The 12259-nt window shown below is 36.4% G+C and overlaps 1 protein-coding gene across 1 annotated transcript in view; it reads left to right on the top strand.

The window, feature by feature from the left end:
* The window catches only part of MGA (MGA, MAX dimerization protein), a 104950-nt gene that overhangs the window by 52423 nt on the left and 40268 nt on the right, over positions 1 to 12259 (top strand). Inside the window, exons 10-11 of the mRNA XM_011989336.1 lie at positions 9503 to 9729; positions 11484 to 11669. Of these exons, the coding sequence (XP_011844726.1) occupies positions 9503 to 9729; positions 11484 to 11669 (413 nt within the window). The remainder of the gene's footprint in view (positions 1 to 9502; positions 9730 to 11483; positions 11670 to 12259) is intronic.

Here is a 12259-nt window from a genome sequence, read left to right as displayed (position 1 = left end):
TTTTTTTTTTTTTTTTTTTTTTTTTTTTTGGAGACAGAGTCTCTCTGGAGTGCAGTGGTGTGATCTCGGCTCACTGCAGCCTCTGCTCTCTCGGTTTCAAGCAATTCTTCTGCCTCAGCCTCCCAAGTGGCTGGGACTACAGGCGTGCACCACCACACCTTACTAATTCTTGTATTTTTCGTAGAGATGGGGTTTCACTATATTGGCCAGGCTGGTCTTGAACTCCTGACTTTATGATCCGCCCACATCGGCCTCCCAAAGTGCTTGGTTTCTGTCTTTGAAGTCTTGCGTAGAAAGTCTTTCTCTACCTTGAGATTATAAAAATATTTAATTATATTTCTTCTAGTACTTTTTTGGACTAAAAAAATAAGTTGTTAATATATCTGAATTTATTTTATGTGAGATTTGTAGTAGGGAATCACATTTCCCCCAAATGCCTAGCCAGTTGTACCATCACTTATTGAGAAATATACTTTTCCTACTGAATTAAAATGTCACCTGTAATAAAATAAGTTAAAATATATTAATGCCTGGATCTCTTTCTGGCCTCTCCTGTTTTGTGACCAGTGCCAGGCTATTCTTATTTCTGTTTTAGCATTTAAGTGAGATACAGTGTATTTATATACCTAAATGATCTTTGTGTAAATAAGAATTCAAAGGTTTAAAATGCAGCATAGTATAGATTTATTAGTTTAGTTCTATCCATATCTCCTTACTGAGTTTACTCCCTTCTTATGCTTGTGACAACGCATTTCCATTTCAAAGCAACAAAAATAAGATACAGAAGCCCACATAAGCAGGAATACTGCTTACCTGTTAGGCTTTACTGCTTTTTGATTATTGTCTTCATCCTTTGTCCTATCCTTGACTATAATTAAACACCGATAGCCAATTATCAAAGTATTTTTTGGTTTTCTTACTGTTACAGTTCATTATAAAAAGCAAAGCTTGCTATTCCCTATCTAGGAGCCATCAGCTTTCTTGTGCTGTTAGGGAAGGATGAAAAAGGAGGGATGATATTTTTGTTAACAACTGATATGTAAAAGGAGTAGAAATAGGAAAGAGTTCTTACAGGTAAACATGTTGCCGATACCAAAAATGGACAAAGAAAAAAAATATAAAAGCTGGAAAAGTTGAAATCCTTTAGTATGTTTTTCAAAAAGATAGGTGGAAACTGAGGGGAAAAAAAGTAAGTTGTGAAATTGAGGTATAAGCATTTTATTTAGAATGATTGAGTGTAACGACTAAAAATAAACATAAATGGTTAAAAGTAGTCACTTGTGATCACTGCAACACTGGTTATGATGGAAGACTTGTTTATTTTTATATTCTTTAGCACAGTTTTAATTTTTTTGTGTGTTTTTGTTATGTGGTTAATATATAAATAAAATCAGTATTCTCAATGCATAAAATCTTGGCATTTAATACTTTTTTTGGTCATTGTAACAGACTTAAAATTTTTTTTGTAATGGTTCAATCCATTGCTGAAAAAAAATGGGTAACATTACTGGACCCTCTTATGCATGACACTCTGTGAGGGTTCTATCATTTAAACCTGCAACCTTATATGATAAAGAGGCATCATTCTCCATTTTACAAATGAGCTAATTGAGTGCTTAGTGACTTGTTCTCCAAGGTCGTCATAAAGATACTAAGTGAGTTGTAGGGTACTGCCAAGTTCTCATGCTTTTTCTGCCTTGTAAGATTATAATTTCTGAAATTTTAATTCTGCCTCCTTGTTGTAGACCCATTTGGCCTTTACTTTTATCACCTGCTTATCCTTTGGTTTGTCAACAAATACTGCTGGCCGTGCAGAGGTACTGTGCCTAGCTATTGTGGGTAGTACCAAGGGAAAGAATAAAACCTGACATTTCTGTTTTCTTAGCCCACTTTATATACCTATAAATTAACTATATAAAGAAAAAAATCAATAAAATTGGTACTTGTAGCCAGACTGAGGAATAAAGAGAATATACTAATTACCAATATTAGGAATGAAAGGTGACTTCAGACATTGAAAGGATGATATGGCAATATTGTGAACAACTTTATGCCAGTAAATTGGACAACTCAAATGAAATGGAGAAACTCTTTAAAAGACACAAGGTATAAAACTCACTCAAGAAGAAATAGATGACTGTTTAGCCTTATACTTATTAAAGAATTGAACTTGTAGTGGAAAACACTGCAATAATAATTCTGGTCTGAGTTGCTTCACTGTTGAATTCTACAAAACATTAAAGACTAAATCCCATATGATACAGTCTTCCATAAAATGGTATCATCTTGTGAGACTAGCATTACCCTGATATTCAATCCATAAAAAGACTTTATAAGAAAACTGTAGACTGATAACCCTTATGAACATAGATGTAAAATTTCTAAATAAAAGTTTAGCAACTCAGATCCAACAATATATTTAAAGGATACTGCATCATGGCTAAGTGGGGTGTATCCTAGAAGTGTAGGATTTGTTTAACATTCGAAAAATTAATCATTATACTTTGCCATTACAATGGATTTAAAAATAAAACTATATAATCATCTCAAGATCAATCTATCACACTATATATACATATATATAGTGTATATATGTAGTATAGATATATGTAGTATTATCTAATTAGGTTCTTAAGAAATTTAAAACACCAGTTTGTGAGGATAAATTCCATTTGTCAGGGCAAACACAGATCACAGGTAGCCCTGGAGCTGAGGAATAGCTTTGAGTTTTTGTACAATTTGTGAGTCCACAACTTTCTCATCAATCTTGCACTGCTCTGTAGTCTTGTAGTTCTCTTTTTCTGTGTCAGAGATCTCACCTTCCTGGTGTCTGGGCTTCTGTAGCTGCTTCTTGAAGTGAGCATCAATAAGATGTTTTGGGATTTTTACATTGCTGATGCTAATTTTGGTTGAGGTGGCAATGACAAATTTCTGGTGTGTTCAAACTCCACCTGATTAAGAGATATTTTTGAAAGATTGACAAAATTTGTTTCTGGTAAAAATTCTCAGCACTCTAGGAATAGAAAGGAGTTTTCTCAACTGGATAAAAGAATCTTTGAAAAATATTACAATTGACATATTAATGATAAAAGACTTATTGTTCTCTCCCAAAGACTGGGAATGAAGAAGAATGCCCACTTTTACCGCTTCTGTTTAACTTTATACACAGGAGGTCCTAGCTGGTGCAGTAAGGCATGATAAAGAGAGAGGTGTCCAGATTGGAAAGGAGGAAGTAAAAATTGGCTTTATTCGTGGATAGGAAAATCCTAGGGAATCTACAAAATAAGCTACTAGAACTGTAAGTCATTTTAATGAGGTTGCAGCATACATTATCAGTATGCACCATGTTTGTACATATAAACAATGAACAATTGGAAATTGAGATAAATTGAGATTAAAAAAAACCATTTAAAATAGCATCCAAAGAGAAGAGACACTTAAGGATAACTTTGATAAAAGATGCCTAAAACCTATATACTAAAAACTACAAGATATTGTTGAGAGTGATGTTAAGAGGCCTAAATAAATGGAAAAATATATTGTTTGCATTTATCAGAAGACACTCTTGGTAAGATACTTTTCACAAATTGGCCTGTAGATCTGCTGATGCTATTCCAATCGAAATCTTAATAGGCTTCTGGGGGATAGAAATTGGCAAGTTTCTAAAATTTTTATGAAAAACAAAGGACTTAGAATAATTCAAACAACTTCGATAAAGAATGTACCTGGCCATGCATGGTGGCTCATGCCTGCAATCCCAGCACTTCGGGAGGCCGAGACTGGTGAATCATCTGAGCTCAGGAGTTCATGACCAGCCTGGGCAACATGGCGAAACCCGGTCTCTACCAAGAATACAAAAAATTAGCCTGGTATGGTGGCATGCACCTGTAGTCCGAGCTGCTCCCGGCTGAGGTGGGAGGATCACTTGAGCCTGGGAGGCAGAGGTTGCAGTGAACTGAAATCATGCCACTGCATTGCAGTCTGGATGACAGAGTGAGACCCTGTCTCAAAAAAAGAAAAAGAAAAATTAATGTTCTAAATTCTGGTGACATTATATGTTGTAATTAGTAAATATGTCCATATGTATAAAATACATATTAGGGATTAGAGATAGAAATTTGATTTAGATATGAATATTTGTGTAATTTTACATATAACAGATTAAATGAGATAATTTATATTAATGAATTAATATATTTAAATTGATAACAGTTCAACATTTTTTATTTAAAAAAATAACTAGCTATCATTAAGTGAATCCTTTTTTTATAGGAAGGAGAGGGACTGATTGAGAAAGGGTTCTGGAATTGATAGCACTGTTCTATTTCTTGTATTGTGTTTATGTGGATGTATAGTTCTTAATATGTATTGAGCTGTATATTGTTTATGTACTTTTTAAATAAATGTTATATTTCATTATAAAGATACTCAAAATGCCTACAGAAATCAGAGGAAGAGGAGCATGGTGTGTTAGTGTGCTGTATTAGCATGGCAGTTCTTGTAGGTCTTCTAAGTGTAATGCTATTCATTTATGGTGCAACTACTATGGACACTGCTAAGAGTGAGGACATGGAATAAGGCAATTAAAACAAATCCATCTCTCTAAGAGGTTACTGTCAATTTGATAAAATGAGTGTGTGGTGAAAAGATACATATTTATTGTAATTTTAAGTCCCACAAGTAACTAAATTCCTGTAATGTTTTAAGTGTCATCAACAAAAGGCTTACTGAGAAGCCAGAAGACAGAGTGATAAAGCTAGGGGACTTGGGGAAGGTAATATATATTAAGAGGCATTTCAATAGAAATGAGGAGGCCATTTCTTTGTTAAAACTGTTTTCCATTCTTGGCTCCTGTCAATGAATATGTGCTACTGAGGTTCTTCCCTTAATTCCGCCTTTTCCTGCTGAGTGTTGTTCTGTTTTTTTCCTGAGTTTCAGGGAAAGAGTAGGGGAATCTCTAGTGTCATTATAAGGGGAAATGAAGAGGTGCTGTATCTTGAATCCCAGGCTGTAAAAAGGAATCAAGTGAACAGTGGGCCAGTGAGTGTGAGGGATCAGTATCTTCTTCTTGCCTTTGTGAGGAGTCTGTTTTCATGGCTTCAATTCTACTAGTCTCTGCCAATGATAGTCCTGATTTTTAATTCCCATACTATTTTATTTATTTACATATATTTTTGAGAGAGAGGGTCTTGCTCTGTCACCCAGACTGGAGTGCTGTGTCTTGATCATAGCTAACTGTACTGTATCATTGATCTCCCTGGCTCAAGTGATCCTTCCATCTTAGCCTCTGGAGTAGCTAGGACTACAGGTGCATGCCACCATGCCCAGCTAAAGCTTTTTATATTCTGTAGAGACAGGGTCTTGCTATGTTGCCCAGTCTGGTTTTGGACTCCTGGCCTCAAGAGATCCTCCGACCTTGGCTTCTGTATTGGGATTATAGGTGTGAGCTACTGCACCTGGCTCCCTACCCTATTTTTAGTATGTTGTTGTCCTTCCAATTTAAGACATCTTGTAAACAGAACTGAACTCTACCCCTCTCAGCTAGCTCCTTTTATGAACTCCCCTGTTTATTGGAAGCTCCATTTCTCGTTTTTTCCCATTCTGGTGACAGATTAACCATTTCCTACGTATTCACAGTTGAAATTTTAAAATTGTCTTTGCCTGTGAGAGATTAAGAGAAATATGAATAATCATTCTTGGCATCTTAAGAGGTTTTTTGTTTTTGTTTTTGTTTTTTTTTTTAAGTACTGTACTGTGTATTTTGTAGCTATTATTTCAAAAGGAAAAGATGAAAAGGGACCTTTGCTTAGTATAATGCTTAGTTTATGAAGGCTTAGAAAATCCTTAAAAGATTATTGATAGAAGTCCAAGACGTCTTGCTTGCCCTAAAGGTGCTTTTGTTTTTGTCTTATAATTAATATGTGTATAAAATAATTAACTACACTGAATAAGAAAGTTTTTACTAAATGTGTGGTAGAACCTCTTAATACCGCTTTCACTGGGAGGGCAAACCTCAAAAGACATACTTGTACATACTTACTATACATGCTATCTATTTCCTTTCCTTTTTTTTTCTCTTAAGTACCTAACCATATTGCAACACATTTTCCTTATTCGTCACATTGCCTGTCTCATCTTACTTCCCCCAAAAGCTACCTGAGGGCAAGGATTTTTGTCAGTTTTATTCATTGTTGTATCTGCAAAGTCTGATACGTAGTAGAGATTCAAATATTTGAATGCATAAATGAATATTGGTGGCTCACAACTGTAATCTGTCTGGCACTTTGGGAGGCCAAGGTGGAAGGGAGGATTGCCTGAGCCCAGGAGTTCATGACCAGCCTGGGCAACATGGCGAAACCCGGTCTCTACCAAGAATACAAAAAATTAGCCTGGTATGGTGGCATGCACCTGTAGTCCGAGCTGCTCCCGGCTGAGGTGGGAGGATCACTTGAGCCTGGGAGGCAGAGGTTGCAGTGAACTGAAATCATGCCACTGCACTGCAGTCTGGATGACAGAGTGAGACCCTGTCTCAAAAAAAGAAAAAGAAAAATTAATGTTCTAAATTCTGGTGACATTATATGTTGTAATTAGTAAATATGTCCATATGTATAAAATACATATTAGGGATTAGAGATAGAAATTTGATTTAGATATGAATATTTGTGTAATTTTACATATAACAGATTAAATGAGATAATTTATATTAATGAATTAATATATTTAAATTGATAACAGTTCAACATTTTTTATTTAAAAAAATAACTAGCTATCATTAAGTGAATCCTTTTTTTATAGGAAGGAGAGGGACTGATTGAGAAAGGGTTCTGGAATTGATAGCACTGTTCTATTTCTTGTATTGTGTTTATGTGGATGTATAGTTCTTAATATGTATTGAGCTGTATATTGTTTATGTACTTTTTAAATAAATGTTATATTTCATTATAAAGATACTCAAAATGCCTACAGAAATCAGAGGAAGAGGAGCATGGTGTGTTAGTGTGCTGTATTAGCATGGCAGTTCTTGTAGGTCTTCTAAGTGTAATGCTATTCATTTATGGTGCAACTACTATGGACACTGCTAAGAGTGAGGACATGGAATAAGGCAATTAAAACAAATCCATCTCTCTAAGAGGTTACTGTCAATTTGATAAAATGAGTGTGTGGTGAAAAGATACATATTTATTGTAATTTTAAGTCCCACAAGTAACTAAATTCCTGTAATGTTTTAAGTGTCATCAACAAAAGGCTTACTGAGAAGCCAGAAGACAGAGTGATAAAGCTAGGGGACTTGGGGAAGGTAATATATATTAAGAGGCATTTCAATAGAAATGAGGAGGCCATTTCTTTGTTAAAACTGTTTTCCATTCTTGGCTCCTGTCAATGAATATGTGCTACTGAGGTTCTTCCCTTAATTCCGCCTTTTCCTGCTGAGTGTTGTTCTGTTTTTTTCCTGAGTTTCAGGGAAAGAGTAGGGGAATCTCTAGTGTCATTATAAGGGGAAATGAAGAGGTGCTGTATCTTGAATCCCAGGCTGTAAAAAGGAATCAAGTGAACAGTGGGCCAGTGAGTGTGAGGGATCAGTATCTTCTTCTTGCCTTTGTGAGGAGTCTGTTTTCATGGCTTCAATTCTACTAGTCTCTGCCAATGATAGTCCTGATTTTTAATTCCCATACTATTTTATTTATTTACATATATTTTTGAGAGAGAGGGTCTTGCTCTGTCACCCAGACTGGAGTGCTGTGTCTTGATCATAGCTAACTGTACTGTATCATTGATCTCCCTGGCTCAAGTGATCCTTCCATCTTAGCCTCTGGAGTAGCTAGGACTACAGGTGCATGCCACCATGCCCAGCTAAAGCTTTTTATATTCTGTAGAGACAGGGTCTTGCTATGTTGCCCAGTCTGGTTTTGGACTCCTGGCCTCAAGAGATCCTCCGACCTTGGCTTCTGTATTGGGATTATAGGTGTGAGCTACTGCACCTGGCTCCCTACCCTATTTTTAGTATGTTGTTGTCCTTCCAATTTAAGACATCTTGTAAACAGAACTGAACTCTACCCCTCTCAGCTAGCTCCTTTTATGAACTCCCCTGTTTATTGGAAGCTCCATTTCTCGTTTTTTCCCATTCTGGTGACAGATTAACCATTTCCTACGTATTCACAGTTGAAATTTTAAAATTGTCTTTGCCTGTGAGAGATTAAGAGAAATATGAATAATCATTCTTGGCATCTTAAGAGGTTTTTTGTTTTTGTTTTTTTTTTTTTTTTTAAGTACTGTACTGTGTATTTTGTAGCTATTATTTCAAAAGGAAAAGATGAAAAGGGACCTTTGCTTAGTATAATGCTTAGTTTATGAAGGCTTAGAAAATCCTTAAAAGATTATTGATAGAAGTCCAAGACGTCTTGCTTGCCCTAAAGGTGCTTTTGTTTTTGTCTTATAATTAATATGTGTATAAAATAATTAACTACACTGAATAAGAAAGTTTTTACTAAATGTGTGGTAGAACCTCTTAATACCGCTTTCACTGGGAGGGCAAACCTCAAAAGACATACTTGTACATACTTACTATACATGCTATCTATTTCCTTTCCTTTTTTTTCTCTTAAGTACCTAACCATATTGCAACACATTTTCCTTATTCGTCACATTGCCTGTCTCATCTTACTTCCCCCAAAAGCTACCTGAGGGCAAGGATTTTTGTCAGTTTTATTCATTGTTGTATCTGCAAAGTCTGATACGTAGTAGAGATTCAAATATTTGAATGCATAAATGAATATTGGTGGCTCACAACTGTAATCTGTCTGGCACTTTGGGAGGCCAAGATGGGCAGATCACTTAAGGCCAGGAGTTTGAGACCAGCCTGGCCAACATGACAAAACCCCATCTCTACTAAAATATAAAAATCAGCCAGGTGTGGTGGTGTATGCCTGTAATCCCAGCTACTCAGGTGGCTGAGGCATGAGAATCTCCTGAACCTGGGAGGCAGAGGTTGCCGTGAGCTAAGATCGCGCCACTGCACTCCACTCTGGGTGACAGAACAAGACTGTCTCAAAAAAAAAAAAAAAAAAATTTTTTTTTCAGTAAGATCTTCTCTGACTCTGCTAAATATAATAGCATCCCCCTTTTAATTCTTCATTCCTTAATTACCTTGCTCTGTTTTTCTACATGGCTTACCATTACTTGATACTATATATTTATGGGTTTGTCTTCTCCTACTTGATTTTAAACTCTGAGGGCAAGAACTTTGTTTTATTCATAGCTGTGTTCATTCTAGTGCCTAAAACGGTATCTGGTTGATGGCTGGTGTTCAACAAATATTTATAGATGAATAAATTAAAAGTATATGAATGCAACTAAATGCCCTTTTTTTGAGGGGGGGTATCTACTTGATTGTTTTAATGAGTTACTGCCTTTTGTGAAGGAGCGTATTTTGTTTTGTCAGTGCCTCAGTATTGATCGTTTGTTGCGAAAAGCACCTAAAATCTTACCCTTCTTTTTTGTTAAGCTATATGTGAAACAGAGCCTGAACAGCCTGTTCGACATTACCCATTATGGGTAAAAGTAGAAGGTGAAGTAGATCCAGAACCAGTTTATATCCCCACACCTTCTGTCATTGAGCCTATGAAACCGTTGTTATTGCCTCAGCCAGAAGTTTTATCTCCTACTGTGAAGGGCAAACTGCTCACTGGAATTAAATCTGCACGGTCATACATTCCCAGACCCAATCCCGTGGTAAGTTTGGAATTTAATCCTTTATTATGAGTTACCAAAGTCACATGTAAAGATGATGTGTTTCAACTAAATTTTTGGTTGATATTTTGTGAATCATTTTGCTTTCAGTAATACGTTTATAAGACATCTTCCTTTCTGGTTTAATCAGTTTAGTGCTGGCACTTTAAAAATGTCTTAAAAGTAGAAATGAGTAGTAGTAATTTTAAAAAACAGCCATCTTCTCTTCAAGAAGATCATAGAAAGATGGGCTTTTTTACATGACTTGGAAAAAGTTTTAAAAGATACTGCTCCTGTATTGTAGAATATTAATAGTCAAGATAAGCAGTATATATTATTAGTAGAAAAACATGAGGAAAAAGCTTTTAAAAGCAAATTTAAAAATGCACAATAATATCAGTAAAGTTTAAGATTTAAAGTAACAGTTAATATAATATGACTGTGAAGACTGGTAGGTAAAAGTAGGAAGTTATTCATTGTGTTAATGGCTTAAGCAAGTCTTATTATCAAATCCATATATCCTACTAGTCCATTAGATTGAAGAAAAGTCCTATACTACGATGCTACTGAATATGTTCTCTGTAGCAGAGCTATTATAGCATAAAACTGTTTGTTTCTGGCCTGTGATGGAATAGGCAAGGGTAGGCTGGGCGCGGTGGCTCACACTTGTAATCCCAGCACTTTGGGAGGCTGAGGTGCGTAGATCACCTGAGGTCGGGAGTTTTGAGACCAGCCTGGCCAACATGGTGAAACGCCGTCTCTACTAAAAATACAAAAAATTAGCCCTGTGTGGTGGCTCATGCCTATAATCCCAGCTACTCGGGAGGCTGAGGCAGGAGAATCGCTTGAACCTGGGAGGCGGAGGTTGTGGTGAGCTGAGGTTGCACCACTGCATTCCAGCCTGGATGACAGAGCAAGACTCCATCTCAAAAACAACAGCAAAACCTGAAAAAGGCAAGAGTTAGGGCTGCTGATCTCCACGCAGTCAAAATTCTGCATGTAACTTTCAGCTTCCCTAAAACTGAACAATAGTGTACTGTTGACTGGAAGCCTTACCAATAACGTAAACAGTCAACACATATTTGTATGTTATATATAGTATATACTATATTCTTACAATAAAGTGAGCTGTGGAAAAGAAAATGTTACTAAGAAAATAATAAGGGAAAGAAAGTGTTGTTATTGTTCATTAGTGGATCATCATAAAGGTCTTCATACTCACTGTGTTCACATAGAGTAGTCTGAGGAGGAAGAGGAAGGGTTGATTTTACTGTCTTGGTGACAGAGGTGTAAGAAAATCCCTATGTGAGTGGACCCACATAGTTCAAACCTGTGTTGTTCAGGGGTCAACTGTACAGAAAAGAAGAGTAAATATTTAGAAATTTCTACAGCAAGTTGATTAGACTGAATCTAATATTAAAAAAACCTTGCATTTTATATATTTTTAGTTTTTCTAGTAATTTATTGTATTTACTAAAGTGTCAGTCTATGATGGACTGGTAATTAGGAATGTATCCTTCATCATAGGTAATTTGAAATGCACTGTTCTGATATGATCTGAAATTTCCTGATAGAGAACTGGATCCTTTCTGACTATCCTAAGATTAGGGCTTATGAACTGTACTTGTGCTATTTGATTTTAAAGTTGGCATTAAAAAATTTCAACTGTTGTAATAGAAAAAAAACATTCGTTTTGTTTTGGGGTCTTGGGGAGTTTTTCCCATTGTATGGAATGTTTTGTTGTATGAAATTTACAGATTCGGGAAGAGGACAAAGATCCCGTCTACTTGTACTTTGAAAGTATGATGACTTGTGCTCGAGTTCGAGTGTATGAGCGAAAAAAAGAGGACCAGAGACAACCGTCTTCTTCCTCCTCCCCATCTCCATCATTTCAGCAGCAGAGTTTATGTCATTCTAGCCCTGAGAACCATAGTAATGCAAAGGTGAGTTTCTTGTTGCATAATTTCTTTTCAATTTCTAATTCCCTGTTTTTGGTGTTAAGATTTGCATTACTATCAGGATAATCTACTAATTGTCCTACAGGGTAGAGAAGTTATATGTGACATGTTTGTCAGTTTATTTCTCTGTGTACCTATTGTATGATATGTCCCTTAGGGTTATTACAAGTATTATTCTTTCTTGGTTGGGCGCCGTGGGTCATGCCTCTAATCCCAACACTTTGGGACGCTGAGGCAGGAGGATCAGTTGAGCCCAGGATTTCAAGACTAGCCTGACCAATATGGTGAAACCTTGTCTTTACTAAAAATACAAAAAAAAAATTAGCTGGGCCTGGTGTCGCATGCCTGTAAACCCAGCTACTTGGGGCGCTGAGGAACGAGAATTGCTTGAACTTGGGAGGCGGAGGTTGGAGATTGCAGTGAGCTGCTATCATGCCAGTTTACTCCAGCTTGGGTGACAGAGTGAGACTCTGTTTAAAAATATATATATATTGCCCTTTCCGCCATCTTTCCGCGCCGCTAAAATGGTGCGCATGAATGTCCTGGCTGATGCTCTCAAGAGCATCAACAATGCC

Source organism: Mandrillus leucophaeus, unplaced genomic scaffold (genome assembly GCF_000951045.1).
Source record: "Mandrillus leucophaeus isolate KB7577 unplaced genomic scaffold, Mleu.le_1.0 Scaffold35, whole genome shotgun sequence".
NCBI lineage: Eukaryota > Metazoa > Chordata > Mammalia > Primates > Cercopithecidae > Mandrillus > Mandrillus leucophaeus.
Note: the sequence above shows the minus strand (reverse complement) of the source record. Positions and strands in the feature narration are given on the sequence as shown.